The 17830-nt window shown below is 42.1% G+C and overlaps 1 protein-coding gene across 1 annotated transcript in view; it reads left to right on the top strand.

Moving 5' to 3' along the window:
• LOC144769149 (uncharacterized) overlaps positions 1–17830 on the top strand; it is a 1798260-nt gene that overhangs the window by 1290778 nt on the left and 489652 nt on the right. Inside the window, exon 17 of the mRNA XM_078653155.1 lies at positions 7356–7661. Within this exon, the coding sequence (XP_078509281.1) occupies positions 7356–7661 (306 nt within the window). The remainder of the gene's footprint in view (positions 1–7355; positions 7662–17830) is intronic.

The following is a 17830-nucleotide window of genomic DNA, read 5'->3' as shown; positions in this document are numbered from 1 at the left end:
GACTAAGGATCACTGCGACGCCGTGATCGTAATTTAAGCCAATCAGAGAGCGCATTTAAAGTTCCAGGGCTCAAGGGCCAAGTAGTTGAGTTCCCATTGGTTAACGAACGCGACACGCTGGAATACCACATTTTCGTATGTAAAATCTTCCCGCTTGAACCGGATAGTTTGCGTCAGGTATCAAGAAACCCAGCGCGCTGCCTCTTGACAATATGTTAACTGTTTTTGCACTAAGCGCCAGAGTTTAAACACAAGAGTTGGCATTTATAAACGGCAGAGCGGCTTGTACTGGATAGTAATGTGTGACCTTATTAGTGTAACCGAGTGTCATGTTTAAAAACAATTGAGCTTTTTTCATTTAAGTTTTGTTCAACTGATGAGTTTGATAAGATTGGTCATGTGAAATTCATGTTTTAAGTATAGGGAAGAGATCTCAGTTGGTCATGAATGTATGATATCACGTTTACTGTTACACTAGTTTTTGTCCCAACAGTAGAATAGGATTGAGTATGTTAATTATTCAAATGTAACATACCATGTGCTATATTATCAGGCCGGACGGCTCATAATATTTCCTTGTTTGTTTCAATTTAGACCCCTGAGGAAGGGTCCTACATGACCCGAAATGCATTGGGAAGATATAAAATGTGAATTATGATGATGTGAAAATCATTAACAGAAAGTATTGAACTATAAATAAGAGAAAGAAAAAATCAATAAACAAGTATTATGGTTTGATACCACTTTATTTTGGAGTAAGCTTCATTGAAAAAGAATATAATGGAGTAAGACCTCTTTGGTCTTTGTATCACAGTGCACACCGCCTTTGAAAACGGTAATACCGTTTTACCCCAACCGAAGTATTCAGAAACATGTTGTCCCCACATAGCGTGGCATAGCTGAAATATCTATCCAGCTTTCCAACCGCCTGCTCTCTATTTAACTGTGCTGGGTTGGCCTACGAATAAAAAAGGTTTTAGACACAACCTAGTCACTTTTATCTCACATCACTTAATCACTCACACACAAAATAACCTGCTCCGAAATAATTCTGTTGTCGAAGCTCACCTGGGGGGGGTTTAGACCTTCCTGGTGGGGCCCAATGATGAAGCATGTCACCAACTAGGTTGGTGAGTGAGGGCTTTCTAAAGAATCCATTGTGATTCTTTTTGCTACTTCTCCTCTCTCAAGGAAAGTGCACTATTTTGTTGTTTAAACTGAACAACGCACTGTTAGAAATGGGATCTCTGGTTGGCTAAGGTTTGCCCCAAAGCCACGCAGAGATCACCACTCTAGTCAGGGCAAGGGAGTTACATGCCAAGATAACCCCTGCTCACCCCCGTGGCAACGTGGCACGAGCAGTAAGGCTTATCCCGGAGGTAATGTGTAAAGCGTTTGTGCAACACACACACACAGCTGCAACACACTAGGCACACCACAAAAAGGAACTTCACACAACGTTATTCATAAAAATAGCCTTTGTATTACCATAAACACATTAGATCATAATCACACAGATACACTGTGCCAACTGGTACTGGGCAGTATCAGCAGGACCCCCTCAAGTCAGGATCAGAGTGAACATTTTACATGGGGTCACAGCCCCTTTTTATACACCATTTTCCTTTGTCTAAGGCTGTAGGGCAGGGGGAGAACCAGTTACAACTGGTTCTGGAGCACTTTGTTTTGCTCAGCCCCGCTCCCTATTCACAGGACAGGCTAGGGACATCAGACGCACCACAGGAGTTGGACCCAGCATTGTGTAGGGAAGGCCCAGCCCTATTCAGGTCCCAGGTGCAACTCCTCCCTCCCATCTACATGCAGATCTCCCAATTCACCACCGGGCAGACCCATCCTGACTCCTGGAGCCAAGCACACCAGCCAGCTCCTGTCAAACACAAGCCAGACAGTCAATTCACATTCACTGCACACAGAAATGCCAACTTCTTAAAGTTGAAACAAAAAAGGAGTCAGGCCCAAAGGGGAGAGGATAGGGCTGGGCCGTTTTAACAATGCAAAAACATGGAAGTACACCTAAACCTCGTACTTTTTTTGATGAGCTTTACTAATTTCTGCTCTAAAGACAAACAACTTTATGTTTATCCTAGTATTTTATTTTAATCTTTTCTTTTTATTTCTTATTAAATTGGTTTTGTATTTTTACACGAAGAATGAAAACATGGTCAAATCATAACCCAAAATCTTTCAAAAACATTTCAAACTATTTTGCTGGAAAGGTCATCTTTTTTGTGACATTTTCCACTTCCAAAGTGCAGCCTTGGGAAAGAGAGAAATAAAAGGTTAAAAATGTAAAAAATAACTAAAGGAAGACAGAGTGGGTTGAAAAGGGGCCAGATTGATTTTATTCACAGCCAAAACACATTAGTGCCACTACACATAGTTTGCCAGTGAAGCGCTAATTTTGTTTTCTTGTCTTTCTCTGAACAGCATTGTTTTCCCCGGGTGGGGAAGTGCACCATTTCTGGATGTATTGCAATACCTGCTTGATGGGCGGACTGAAAAATAAAATGCATATCGCTGCTCTGTATTCACAAATGTGGTCTTTTTAAACCATATTTCTTTCGTTTTGTAAGGATAGAATCAATGGGCATTGAAGCAGGTCCGTTCCGGCCCTGTAGTCATGGCCTTAACTTTTCATGCAAAAGCACTGATTCATTTCTGAATAATAAGTGCACAAGCGTTATAGTAACCATGTTGTTCATGCTTACATTTCAAATGTTTTAATTAATCTTACATTCCTTATGAGTGTTTGCTTTTTCCAGAATGTTGTCACTTTTTTTTTAGGCAGCATATTGCTCTTGTCTAGTGCGTAATTTGAAATGAGTCGCCTCTAGGTGTTTTTAGCAGGACACAATTGGGTTGTAGTTGAAGGCAGTGCGAGTTTCTCTCAGTGGGGTAGTATGGTGTTCAGTGGGGAGAAGATGTGGCACTATGGTCAGAGCTGCCGAATTTGGAACTGGGGAACCAGGTTCAGCCTTCATGACCATTCCACCAGACCAATCCCCCTAAGGGCGCACATTTCCATGCTAGACCTTGGAAGGACCCGCAAGACCTTAGAAGGCCTGATGTCTTAACACCAGCAGGTGAACCTTAGCAGTGGCAAGTGTGGGTTAACCTTGAAGGCCTGTCTACCACAATTCCTTTTGAAGCCCACTGCAAGTCTTTTGGGCAGGCCTACGAAGCAGCACACCCTATAGCAACATGACTCTGTCATTGAGGTCACAGGACCCTTAAGCAGGGATGCTATAGGGCGGTGCAAACGGTAAGATTGCACTAAGCACTGACTTTGGGTCATGTTTGTGAGCATAATATGTTTCTAAAAACACTTGCTGCCTCCTTCCTGGCCTCCAGCAATTTTCGGCAACAATAAAAATGTCATGAAACTCCGGTGATCAATGTTCTTCCTAGAGAGATAAGGAGGTTTGTCAAGTGGAAGTTTTGACTTGTGGAAAGGTAGCGCAGATGGTTAATGTGCTTGCTGCAAAGAACATGTACCATGCAGATCACTAAGTCCACATAATGTAAATAGGCCAGTGGATTATTGCTTTTGTCAGAGAGATCCTATTGTCAAAATCCTAACATAGAACAATGAGCTATTAACTGTCATCTAAGAGCTGCATGCCAACTGCAAGGTATGAATTACATCGTTATGATTTTTTCTCCAGTCTTTGATTAACATAATGTTGCGAAAAGGGTTCATTTGAACAGAAATCAATTCTGGTTATTAAAGAGAACTTCCATTACGTTTTAAATTCAGAGTTTGTGTTTCTCCAGATCAATCACTATTAAACTATACTGCCTACTAGTATGATTGTCATGTGACTCCTAGTCCTTTTTCTTATGTACCATTACCTATTGTGATTTACACATGTTTGATTGATTATCTCTGTGTAATGTGTGATGTAAAGTTCTCTGACACTCTAAACGGGTATCAGTTTTGCTGTTAATCAAATTAAATGCATCTGTGAGAGAGTGTAGTTATGAAGACTTGAGGGTCACTGTTAAAGGGTGGTAGTGAGGCAATCCGTGGCAGAGCAAGTTGGTGCGGCCCGTTTACTCCGAATCTTTTTTAGGGGTGGGGGCGTCGTGCTGTGGTAGTGATTGTGTAGTGTTTGTGTAGTGTAGTGTAGTGTTGTGGTGGTTGTGTAGTGTAGGGTCGTGCTGGGGGTAGTGTTATAGGGTTTAGGGTAGTGTTGTAGTGTTTGTGTAGGGTCATGCAGGGGATAGTGTTTTAGGGTTTTGGTTAGTGGTGTAGTGTTTGTGTAGTGTAGGGTCATGCAGGGGGTAGTGTTTCGGGGTTTAGGGTAGTGGTGTAGTGTTTGTATAGTGTAGGGTCATGCAGGGGGTAGTGTTTTAGGGTTTAGGGTAGTGTTGTAGTGTTTGTGTAGTGTAGGGTCATGCGAGTGGTAGTGTGTTAGGGCTTAGGGAAGTGTTGTAGTGTTTGTGTAGTGTAGGGTCATGCTGGAGGTAATGTTTTAGGGTTTAGGGAAGTGTTGTAGTGTTTGTGTAATGTAGGGTCATGCTGGGGTAGTGCTTTAGGGTTTAGGGTAGTGTTGTAGTGTTTGTGTAGAGTAGGGTCATGCTGGGGGTAGTGTTTTAGGGTTTAAGGTAGTGGTGTAGTGTTTGTGTAGTGTAGGGTCATGCTGGGGGTAGTGTTTTAGGGTTTAGGGTAGTGGTGTAGTGTTTGTGTAGTGTAGGGTCTTGCAGGGGGTAGTGTTTTAGGGTTTAGGGTAGTGCAGTAGTGTTTGTGTAGTGTAGGGTCATGCAGGGGTAGTGTTTTATGGGTTTAAGGTAGTGTTGTAGTGCTTGTGTAGTGTAGGGTCACGCTGGGGGTAGTGTTTCAGGGCAGTGTTGTAGTGTTTGTGTAGTGTAGGGTAGTGTTTTAGGGTTTAGCGTAGTGTTTGTATAGTGTAGGGTAGTGATGTGATGTTTGTGTAGTGTAGGGTCGTGCAGGAGTAGTGTATTAAGGTAGTGTTGTAGTGTTTGTGTAGGGAAGAAAAGTGGTATATGGTAGTGTTGAGGGGTCGTGCTGGGTATTGTAAATGTAGGAAAAGCACTGTGTCGAGGGTGGGTTGTGCAGGGGTACTACATTAGCGTGTAGGGTAGGGTAGGGTAAGTTAGGGTACTCATACTTACCTTTAAAACTTTTACAATGAGTATACCTTTAACATGCATGCCTTTGCGTTGTAATGGCATGCGTGGTAAAGGCATATTCGTTGTAAAAGTTTGCATTGTGTATTTTTGCGGGGTGTTTGTCTCTGCGGAATTAAAATTGCGGAGTGATGGTATGCGGGGTAATTGTTGGCGGAAAAACGTCTCATATTCGAGCAAGTCATTGGGGCACAAACATTGTCTCACAGGGCTTCACCAGTGCTAAAGCTGGCCACATCTACTTACTACAGTTTAACACCAAATCAAAAATGCTGATTTGACTCCTTGAATCTGTCGCATACCTTCAAGTCAATGTATGATTTAGCAGTTTTCTAGGTTATTCTAAGTCTTTTTTGTGTATGTACAATCTTTATTTGTTTGCAATGGTGTCTTGTAATTTTGTACTATATGTGTTGTGTTTTTGCACTTAACATAATTCTGGTGAGTAAAGAGCACACACACAAAAAAGATTGTCCTACATCTCTTAGCATGTGCTTGTGGGATACTGGTGAGAGGATTTATGTTAAAACAAATTACGAAGTATTAATGTCATCCTAAGGTAGCACAAAAATGGCACAGAAAGATAAGGGAGCCTTTTGAAATGTGCAATTATATCCATGGGTGTGAGAGGTTTTCTCTTGTGTAATAATATATTTTGAATGATCCCGCCCCTTTTTACTCAATAGGATCTCCACCCTTTATGAGGCAGAACTGGAAATTGTATCATGCACTCATCTAGAAACAATCTGTTAACGAGGAGTAAATAATATACACTTTTGTGAGACCTGCACCTAGCTTTTCCATATAATGAGACAAATGTAATCCATTTAATACAGTTTTAAAATATATGGACTAATTTCATTTGTATATTTATATTTTTGTCCATGTTACTGATATCCATGTTAGGTCTCTTCAGTGATGCCAAATAATATCAATAGTCCTGCGATGCCACTTTCTGTGATGTCACTTCTTGTGATGTTTCCAAAGGTGGCTCCTCCACTAGGGCGGGTAGGCGACGCCTCACTACTTTCTTGCAAAAGCAGAAACACAAAATGCTAAAACGACCATTTTATGTTTCTGCTTCTAGAACTGCGAGAAAGCAGAAGTGTTTCATTGGGAGCGGACGGGTCTGCTTTAGGGCAGGGGAGGATTGCCTTGCCAACTGCTAAGGGCGCTGACTATTCGACCAAACCAGTCATGCGCACTCTGGCCTTTCTCTATGTAGGCTGCAATGAAGCCTTACATTAGGAAAATTGCCTCACCAAAGGCGCCTGGCTGGTCGGCGTCCTGATCAATCACAACGCTGCCATTGCAGCATTGTTATTGGCTTAGGGGAGGGTAGGGGAGGGAGGCTGCCTGCTTCCTGTTCCCCCCCCCCTCCTGAACTCCCGCGAGACCCTCTACCCGCGAGTCATGCTGGCTGCTACTGGAAGATACATGCAAATTAGAGGGGCCTCACATCTTCCCTTTCGCCCGGGGCCCCAGGAGTTCTAGGACCGGGCCTGCTCCATTCTATCAACTGAGCCCTCTGGAACCTGTTAATATCTTGGGCTTCTGGAAGCTACTCTTCCAACAACAAACTGCCACTCAACACTGCTAAAAATGTATTGCACATTTTTATACAAGTGTCTCACTAGAAGGGCTACTAATAGTTACAGAATCAGACCTTAATAACGATGTAAATTGTTAAGTTTCTAAAGTAAAAAGTGTGAACCGGCATACACTAAAAAAACATATTCATGACCAAGAATGGCTTCTTTTTTCCTCCATTCTTGACTACATTTAAATAGTTGGGGTTCTTAGCTTCGACAGTTTACAAAGCAGAATTCCCCCCACTCAATCATTTCGGGCGTTTAACACCACTTTGCAAATTCTCCTGAAGTCTATTCCATACGCAGTGTTATTAGTAGCCTTTGATTCTTTTCCTAGAAGCATGACATTTTTTACCAAGAAAACACAGCAGCCAAGGATTTAGTTAATTCCTGTGGCCTTGAGTATGTATCAGTGAGGGCAAAGTCCTGGTCATCAGGTGGAAAGGATTCCGAATATCGTAGCTCCGAAGGGAAATGTTAAAAGCAGACATTAGGGATAGAGGATCAGGGAAGCAGGGTAGGAAACTATGAAGGCAGCAAGATAGAAGATGCATGATCTCTGAATATAACATGTTTCTTTTTTCTTTTTAGACATACGTCTTGTGAATGGGTACAACAGGTGCTCGGGTCGGGTGGAGATTTACCGGAGAGGAAGTTGGGGAACAGTCTGTTCGAACTACTGGGATCTGACGGATGCATCTGTCGTGTGCAGGCAGCTCGGATGTGGATCAGCAATCTGGGCTCCTACAGATGCATATTATGGTGCAGGCAGTGGAGGCATCTTCCTGGACTATGTCAACTGTGCAGGAAATGAACCCCACCTGTGGGACTGTCCACACAAAGAGGGTAGCATTGATACCTGCGGTCATTATTGGGATGCCAGTGTTATCTGCTCAGGTAATTTCCTGCTGTTTTACAAAATTATATTCAACTGGAGCTGGAAGATGAGCTTTTTTTGATTTGCTGTGCAGCACACACATGTGAGATCCAGGAAGAAATTGTTTTCAGCATCATCTGATATATATACTTTGATCTTCTGTGGTTTGGCTCTTCCATAAAGCTGATATCCTTAATTCTCTTTTCTTTCGTGAGCATTCAGTTCAATAGGTTAGGTGTGGCTTAACTTACAGTACACTGCTACTAATGGTGTTGTACCGGAATATTGTAGTCAGAATATTGTCCAACTCAAAAATGATGTCCTAAATATGGTTTACAAATACATACTTGGTGGAGTGAATACATTTCAAATCTATACCCAACAACATTAAAGACAAAATGGGGAAAATTTACTATGATTTTCCGTCTTGAAGCATCATTTTTGTAGCACTGCCGCAAACGTGAGATCATTTCTGGTGTTTACTAAGCCATGCAAAGACACTATGCGTAGTTCAGCAAATACAAAGTAGAGCAACAGAGCACAAAGCGCTGTCTTGCGTTACCTTGAATTAGATGGATATCCACGCCAAATGTGTGTCAATTTTTACAACATCCTGGGGATTCTAAAGGAACCCAGGATTTGTAGATTCCCCTGGACCAAGAAATTTGTCAAAATACAGCTGCATTTTGGTTTTGGGGGGAAAAATAGGAAAAAGGTGCTGAAGAAGAAAGCTTCTATTTTTGTTCCTGTAAATGCCATCAACAAAGGGCTTGCAGTGCTAAAATCACCAACATCCTAGCTTTTAGGCACAGGCAGACTTACACCAGAAAGCTAATTTTTTCAACAAAGTTTTGTCATAATTTTAAAACATAGTCCATTTTTTCCCCTTTTCGTGCTTTCAACCTTTTTCAAGTTAATGGTACAAATGAGTGTGAAACCAATGGTTAATCCCAGAAAGCTATATATATTTCTGGAAACAAAGACAGCCAATTGTGTCTATGTTTTCATCTGTAACTTCTTCTTTCTAAGCCACATTTTTTAAAAGCAATATACTGGTACGTCCCCTGGACTTTCTGGGTGCAGGGATATATAGGGCTTGAAGGTTCTCCAAAAAGCCGAGGTGCCCAGAGCCAATAACTGAGCTGCACCTTACAATGGTTTTTCATTGAGTATCTGCTGTACAGCAATTACTTGGTTAAAATATGATGAATCAAAAATAAATATCAAAGAAACCTATCTATTTCTGAAATGGGCACAAGATATGGACTTTAGAAGTAGTGGTTATTTGCACACCTCTTAATTTGTGGGCATCCATACAAGCATGTGAATTACAGGACTTTTCTCAAAATGACTTATTTCTTACACAGTATCAAACATTTGGAAGGCACAAATGCAGAGAAAGACAGTTGGTAATAACACTTGTTCTACTGTTCTGTGCTTTTCCAAGTCTCCTAATAAAAATGGTACGTCACTTGTGTGTGTAGGCCTAGTGCCTGTGACAGGAAATGTCCCAAAATGCAACACGGATACATCAAATTTTTCCACTGAAAACGGACCCATTTTTTGCAATGTGCCTAGCTGTGGATTTTCGGCCCAAGCTCAGCTGGCATGTAGGGAAACCTAGCAAACCTGTACAATATTTAACCCAAAACACCTAGGGAATCCAAGATAAATTGACGTGTGGGACTCTCTCCAGGTTCTGTTACCCAGAATCCCTTGCAAACCTAGAAATTTGCCTGAAAAACACATCTTGCTCACATTTCTGTGATGAAAAGTTCTAGAAACGGAAGGGAACCACAAATTTCCTTCCACCCAGTATTCCCCTAAGTCTTCGGATAAAAATGGTACATCACTTGTGTGGGTAGACCTGGAGCCAGATGTAGGAGAGCAAATACCGGTCAGTAACGGCCGATTTCGGCCGTTACCGACCGGTATTTAGGATTCGGCATGTAGGGGTCTTCATTTTACAGAACCGGTAAATTTACCGAATCGGTAAATTTACCGATTCTGTAAAATACCGAATCGGTAATTTTACCGATTCGGTAATTCCACATGTAGGTGACACTCATGAGAGTGCCATAGGCCCTTAAGGGTCGGTATTTTACCACCCAATCCTATTGGGTGGTAAAATACCGAATTCAGGTGTGAATGCACATCTGTGCATGCACACCTGTACCATGTGACACACAGACATGCCCTTAGGGCATGTATGTGTGCCACATGTCACACATGCCTGTATTTGGGGTGCTAGAGGGTGTCACCCCCTGCACCCTTGCAGGATTCGGTATTTACCGAAACGGTAATTACCGAATCGGTATTGCCCATTGATTCCTATGGGCTTCAAGGCCCATAGGAATCAATGGGCAATACCGATTCGGTATTTACTGAATCGGTAAATACCGAATGTTACCGATTCGGTAATTCAAATTTGAGAATTACCTACATCTCCCTCCTTCATATTTACCGATTCATAAATACCGAATCGGTAAAATTCGGTATTTATGATTCGGTAAATTGAAGTTACCTACATCTTGCCCCAAGTGTCCACGACACAAAACTGCCCAAAATGCAACTTGGACAAATCTCATTTTTCCTCCCAAAAACAGAGCCTTTTTTTCTATAATCGGTAGCTCTAGATTATAGACCCCAGCTCGTATCTATGGAAACCTAGCTAACCTAAACATTTGTGAAAACGAGACACATTAAAAAGAGACACAATGTGGTATCCAGGGTGGGCTGACTTGCATGGCTCTCACCATGACCTTTTACCCAGAATCCCTTGTAAACCTGAAACTTTGTAAAAAAAAAAACACATTTTCCTCACTTTTCTGTAATAGAAAGCTCTGGAATATGCTGGAAGCAAACAAACATCCATTCACCCGGAATTCCCCAGTGTCATATGATAAAAATGGTCCCTCCTTTGTGTCGGTGGGCCTAGTGCCCATGACAGGAAAAGGCAGAAAATACAACATGGACGGACCAGATTTTCCCACTGAAAACTGGGCCTTTTTCCAATGAAGGTAGCTCTAGATTTTTTACCCTAGCTCAGGCAGGACCCATGGAAACCTGGCCAACCTGTACATTTTTTAAAACTAGACATTTAGGGGTATCCAGGGTGGGCTGACTTTGCGTGATTCTTACCACGTTTTCTTTTACTTAGGATCCCTTGCAAACCTCAAACTTTGACTAAAAACAAATGTTTCTCATATTTTGGTGATGGAAAGTTCTAGAATCTGCATGGAGCCACAAACTTAAATCCACCCCTCTTTTCCCTAAGTTTCCCAATAAAAATGGTAAATCACTTGTGTGGGTAGGCCTAGTGTCCATGGCAGGAAACGGCCCAGAACACATGTATGCAGCACTGCCAGTACGTCACTTTTTATAATGCACTGGCAACGCATTTCACTGCCCCATATTTCCTTATGACAGGAAAAGTCACTCCATGGTGCTTTTCCAGTCCTTGTAAATACGGCCCCTTTACACACAGCACTGTGTGTGAAAGGGAAGTTCCATCAGTGTTGCTGTGGGTGTTCTCATGCACACCCATGAAACCAGACACATTTCCAGATTTACAAGGATTTGTGAACCTGGAAATGCTTCATTATGCTACTCCACCCTAGGGGTGGTGTAGCAAGGTGCAACGAGGTGAATTTTTTTTATTTCTCCTTGTTTTTTCCTCTTTTAATGCTTTCTGCATTCTACAGCACGCATTTAAAGAGGAAAATGCCTGTAGTGATTGTTTTTGTGCAGGAAGATACCCCTTCCTGCACAAAAACAATCTCCCCATGACGCAGGCATCCTTATACCATGGTGCAAGGGTGCCTGCGCAGGTGCATGGCAGCTGTTTGTGCGCCAGCGCAGGGGAGAGCACAGGAATGCGACATATCATTGTAAATATGTCGCATTCCAGTGCCCTGAAAGTGCTGCAGCGTGGCCCAGCCAAAGGACTTGCGGTGCCACACTGCAGCACCTTCTTGTAAATCTGCCCCTGAGTTTTTTCTCTAATGTAGGTAGCTCTAGATTTTGGATCCTACGTCAGACGGCACCTATGAAAACATAGCCAACCTATACATTTAATAAAATGAGACGCCTAGGGGTATTTAAGGTGGGCTTACTTGCGTGACTCCCACAACGTTTTTTACTCTGAATCCCCTGCAAAGCTGAAACTTTGGCTAAAAAACACATTTTCCGTGCATTTCTGTGAGGGAAAGTCCTGGAATTTGCAAGCAGTCACAAATTTCCCGCCACCCAGCATTTTCACACATCTCTCAAGTGAAACGATGCCCCACTTGTGTTGGTAAGCAAGTACTTGTAACAAGAAAGGGTACCAAGCGCAATGTAGGAGTGTCACATATTTCTCCTGAAAAACAATTTGCTTTTTCCAATATGGGTAGCTGGTGATTTTAGGCCCCAGCTCAGCTGGCACCTAAGGAAACCTACCAAACCAGCAGATTTTTTTAAAACTAGTCACCCGGGGGAGTCCAGGGTGGGATGACGAGCATGGCTCTAATGAAGTTTGTTTACACAGAATCCTCTGTAAAGTTCAAACTTTGCCTAAAAACACATTTTCATTGCATTTCTGTGTGGTAAAGTCCTGGAATCTGCAGTCTGCCACACATTTCTTATCACCCAGTGTTCCCCTGTGTCTCCATATAAAAATGCTACCTCACTAGTGTGGGTCGGCCAAGTGCCCGCGACAGGGAAGGGCTCAAAACATGTTGTGGAAACATCAAGATTAACTTTAAAAAAAAAGACCTGGTTTTGCAAGGGGGGCACTGCATTGTTGGTCCTGGGCTCGGCAGCCATCTATGGAAACCTACCAAACCCAGGCATTTCTGAAAACTAGACACACGGGGGAGTCTAGATAGGTGTGGCTTGGGTGGATCCCCCAGGGGTTTCTTACCAGAATCCCCTGTAAACCTCAAATGTAGCTAAAAGAAACTTTTTTCCTCACATTTCAGTGTGGGGAAAGTTGTGGGATCACCCGGACGGGTAAAATTCCTCACCAGCACCTACTCTGCACAGACACAGCATGCACCATTGATATCCCACTAGAGAGGAAAAACAAAAGAAAATGACACACAAGGCAACACAATACACATCTTGCACAAATCCAAGGTGAATTTCACACACAACTAAACCGAACCTAAATATTCTATTACAGCATTTACAAAAACACATGCATGCAGGAAATGATTCTCATTTAGAGTAAACCGTACAAAAAATGTTCTCTTGCCAAGCACATACAGCTACACAAACTGCAGATCTACCAGTGCCAAAACCACAAACAGGAGTTTCAGAAAAATAAATCAAAAGGTTTGCACTAAAATAAAATGGAGAAATAAAATATTAGTCATAAATGAAAATTATGGCAACAAATAAAACAGTTAATATTATAAAATGCTATGTCAACCCATCACCACCCAAATGCCTGCCGCACACATCACCAGCCAGAATCCAGTCAACACACACCGACAAACAGAAACCAGTCAACACACACCACCAGCAAAATCCACTCTTCAAACACACTGCCAGCCATGTGCCAGTCTACATACATCACCAGGTCAGCACCAGTCCACACACGCTGCCAGGCAAGCACCAGTCTACACACACTGCCCGCCAAGCACCAGTCCTTACACACCTCCAACCAAGTGCAAGTCCACATACACTGCCAGCAAAATGCCAGTACACACATAGCCAGCCAAACATCAGTACAAGTGGAACATCAGCCGAACTCCAGTTGACACACACAGAAACTTTCTCTAGTGTCTACTTGGCATAAAAATACTGCCAATCTGTCCAAAATGGCAGAATTGCGCTAATTGTGAAAAATCCTTGGTGTCTAGTGGCTTCTGTGCCCCCAAAAGGGCAGATTGCGCTAAAGCTGGCCGAACTGCCCTTGAGGGGGGGGGTGAAATACAGAAAAAATGCCCCCCAAGGGGAGCTATCCTTGCCCAAGGGGTCTCTCCCCAAAGAACAAAAAAATCCCTGGTGGTTTCATGGGCTTTCACCCTCCAAAGAGCAGATGGGCCTAAAACAGCTGATCTGTTCTCTGGAGGAAGGGGGTTGAATAACCAAATAAACTCACCCCCAAGGGAAGGGACCCTTGCCCAAGTGATCACTCCATTAACAACAAAAAATCCCTGGTGTTTTAGTGGGCTTCCATCCCCCCAGAGGGTGGGTCAGCCTAAAAACTGCTGATCTGTACTTTGGGTGGGCGGGTGGAATAACTAAATAAATTCTTCCCCAAGTGGAGCAATCCTTGCTCCCCTTAATTTGTGCGTATAAAAATATCCTTAGTGTTCTAAATGGGTTTCGAGGCCCCCTGGGAGGCAGATCGGCTGAAAAGCATGACCAATCTAGCCCCCAGGGTGACTGAAATAAGGATATATTTAGTGCCCTTAGGGAGCAACCCTTGTCCAAGTGATCTCTCCCCTGACACAAAAAAAATCTCTGGTGGTCCACTGGGTGGATTCCTGCTCCATGTTTGCGGCACTCACCGCAATCGTGGTGCAGGAATCCACTCTAAACAGGCACAGGGGGGGAAGAAAAACTCTTTTTTTTCCCCCTATGTCTTTTTTCGACCCAACAAACCCTGTGGAGAAGGACTAATCAAAATGATGTCCTCTTCTGAAGACGTGCTGAAAGCAAATGGCTTGGAGTCTGTCGTGGCAGCATTTGATGATGGCATGCCGTGCACGCGCCAACTTCATCAGATCACGAAGGGGGGTGGCAGTGGAAGCGCTTCTGGTGCAATCCCTGGTAGTGGGCCTGTAGATGGGCAGCCCACGGGGGACCACCCGAGATTCATCTGTGGGTGGGTGTGAGGATGGAACCTTTCCTCAGGATGGAGCAGATTAAATATTGGTTTTGTGCAAGAAGGTATCCCTTCCTGCACAATAAGAATCCTGCTCATAATGCAGGGACTCTTGCACCATGGTGCAAGGGTGTCTGCATTGGTGCTAGGAAGTCTGAAGTCCACCAGCGCAGGGAGGGAACTGAAGAGCACCATGTCACCATGTCTTAATTGATATGGCACTTTTCCACTCTCTTCCATTCAGGACACAAGGGCATTGATCCCCCACCAACAGCAGCGAAGACTGAAAAAGTTGCTTTTCCTGCAGAAAAATAATGTACAGAGACAAAGTGATGTGTTTCCCAGTTGGGCTGTTTTTTTTTATGCCTTTGTACTGACGGCTGGATAGGAGCATGGGCGAGAGGGATGGTTATGCTGGACTCCATGGATAGCACATGTCCAAGGGGCTCTTTTCATTTACCGCCTCCTCTCACATTCACACTTCATAGATATGCTGCATATCCGCAAAACAGCACAGAATGTCTGAGAATAGGAGCCCCTCAGGCGCAGACGTGTTTTTGTAAAATTGCCCCAAGGCCTATCAGAAACAAGGATGGAGTGGGGTGGGGAAATGTCGACCCCAGCTGTATTCTGAAAAACCAGAGTATAGAAGTCCCCAGAGCCAGTAAGCTGTAAGGAGGGCTGAGTGAGAACCCCTCTTAACCCCTTCGGTACATCGGAAGGCCAGGGGAAGCGGCCCTTGGGCAAGGGCATTTGCTCCCCCATAAGAATGAATGTGGGTAAATTCTTTCTTTCTTCCCCCTAGGGGCAGTAGCCCCAATCTCCAGGACTTGCGTGGATCCCCCAATATTTCCCTACCCAGAATACCCTGCAAACCTCAAATTTTGATGAAAGAATCAAATTCTTTTCACATTTCTGTGTGAGAAAGTTGTAGGATCACAGGGCTGACACAAATTTTCTACCACCCAGCGTTCCCCCAGGTCTTCAGATAAAAATGGTATCTCACCCTTGTAGGTGGGTCACGTATTTGCGACAGGCAAGGACCCAAAACATAATATGGAGACAAAAAAATGACCTATCACAAAACGATATGCTTTTGCAGGGGGGACACATGGGTTTTTGATCCTGGGCTTGGTGGCCATCTAGGGAAACTTACCAAACCCATACATTTCTGAAAACTAGACACCGGGGGGGGGGTCCAGTGAGGTATGGCTTGCATGGATCCCTTGACGTTTCCCTACCAAGAATTCCCTGCAAACCTTAAATGTAGCTGAAAAAAATCAAATGTTCCTCACTTTTCTGTGTGGGAATGTTGTGGGATCACTGGGCTAACACAAATTTCCTAACACCTAGTGTTCCCCTAGGTCTCCCGATAAAAATGGTACCTCACTTGTGTGGGTAGACATAGTGGGTGCAACAGGAAATTGCCCAAATCGTACTGTGGAGACTTCAAAATTCCCCATCATTAAACTACCTGTTTTTGCAGAGGTGGGCCAGGCATTTTGGAATCGGGCTCGCGGTAATCTATGGAAACCTACCAAACCCAGCGTGTGAAAATAACAACCATGGCACTTGAAATGAGATTAAGTTCTAATTAAATAAATTAAAAAAGAGGAAGTAGGAAGTCTGTATTCAAAATGTATTATGGACTTTGTTAAAATAAACAATTACAAAACATACATTTTAATCATTAAATAAACAATATTAAAATATTAATGAGTTCAACAATAAATAATCAAGATACATTCAAAGTTTATCAAATCAGTTTAAAAAGTGGCATAACAGATATTTCTCTACGCGCGTTTCGGCGACCAGCGCCTTCTTCTGGAGTAGCCACGTATAGCCTAAAACAGGTGAAATTAGATAAAAGAGAAATAATATTCAAATCAATATACAATATAAACTTATAATAAAAATAAAAAATTAATTATACAGATAAACACTTATATTGGCAACATACAGCAATTTTACTACATCCTCTTTTGGAACAACAAAGCTGAGTTTTGACTAACTCTACATTGCCCAGGTTATGGGCTTTCATTTCCTTGTGCATTTCGATTTCAAACTGAGATTCAAAGATCAATGATGGAAAATAATATGGGCGGGATGGCAAAAAGGAGGCAGAAAAATTATTATTATGGAAATGGTGAAGAAAAATTATTAAATGTCGGCCAGCCTTGAATGTTCATATCCCACATGTGAAGACACACCTAACATTATTAGATATTAAAGTAATGCGAATATATGACTATTTAAGGAAGATATTTAATAAAAGTATATAGCGGTATCCTATTCATTAATCTAATTTAAGGCAACATGGACTATATATAATTAAACCATGTTCTTTGTTTCAGCTTATCCTGTACCTCTCCCTCAGCTTTATCAGACAATAATTCATACTTGAAATCCTTTTTACAACTCAGTCCATATAAATATACGTAAGTACTAAATACAATCGTTTGCACTAAATAACCGGTTCAATAGATTAGTGTTTCCCCATATTCATCATAAACTAGCTGACCCTCCGATAGACCTTGAGATTTGCATTTTAGTTGTATGAAGTTAGCTTACCGTTTAATATCTTAGATTAATGAATAGGATACCGCTATATACTTTTATTAAATATCTTCCTTAAATAGTCATATATTCGCATTACTTTAATATCTAATAATGTTAGGTGTGTCTTCACATGTGGGATATGAACACTCAAGGCTGGCCGACATTTAATAATTTTTCTTCACCATTTCCATAATAATAATTTTTCTGCCTCCTTTTTGCCATCCCGCCCATATTATTTTCCATCATTGATCTTTGAATCTCAGTTTGAAATCAAAATGCACAAGGAAATGAAAGCCCATAACCTGGGCAATGTAGAGTTACTCAAAACTCAGCTTTGTTGTTCCAAAAGAGGATGTAGTTAAATTGCTTTATGTTGCCAATATTAGTGTTTATCTGTATAATTATTTATTTTTTATTATAGGTTTATATTGTATATTGATTTGAATATTATTTCTCTTGTATCTAATTTCACCTGTTTTAGGCTATACGTGGCTACTCCAGAAGAAGGCGCTGGTCGCCGAAACGCGGGTAGAGAACTATCTGTTATGCCACTTTTTAAACTGATTTGATAAACTTTGAATGTATCTTGATTATGTATTGTTGAACTCATGAATATTTTAATATTGTTTATTTAATGATTAAAATGTATGTTTTGTAATTGTTTATTTTAACAAAGTCCATAATAAATTTTGAATACAGACTTCCTACTTCCTCTTTTTTAATTTATTTAATTAGAACTTAATCTCATTTCAAGTGCCATGGTTGTTATTTTCACACGCTATTAATCCCTGACCTAGGACTTGAAGTATCCAC

Source organism: Lissotriton helveticus, chromosome 7 (genome assembly GCF_964261635.1).
Source record: "Lissotriton helveticus chromosome 7, aLisHel1.1, whole genome shotgun sequence".
NCBI lineage: Eukaryota > Metazoa > Chordata > Amphibia > Caudata > Salamandridae > Lissotriton > Lissotriton helveticus.
Note: the sequence above shows the minus strand (reverse complement) of the source record. Positions and strands in the feature narration are given on the sequence as shown.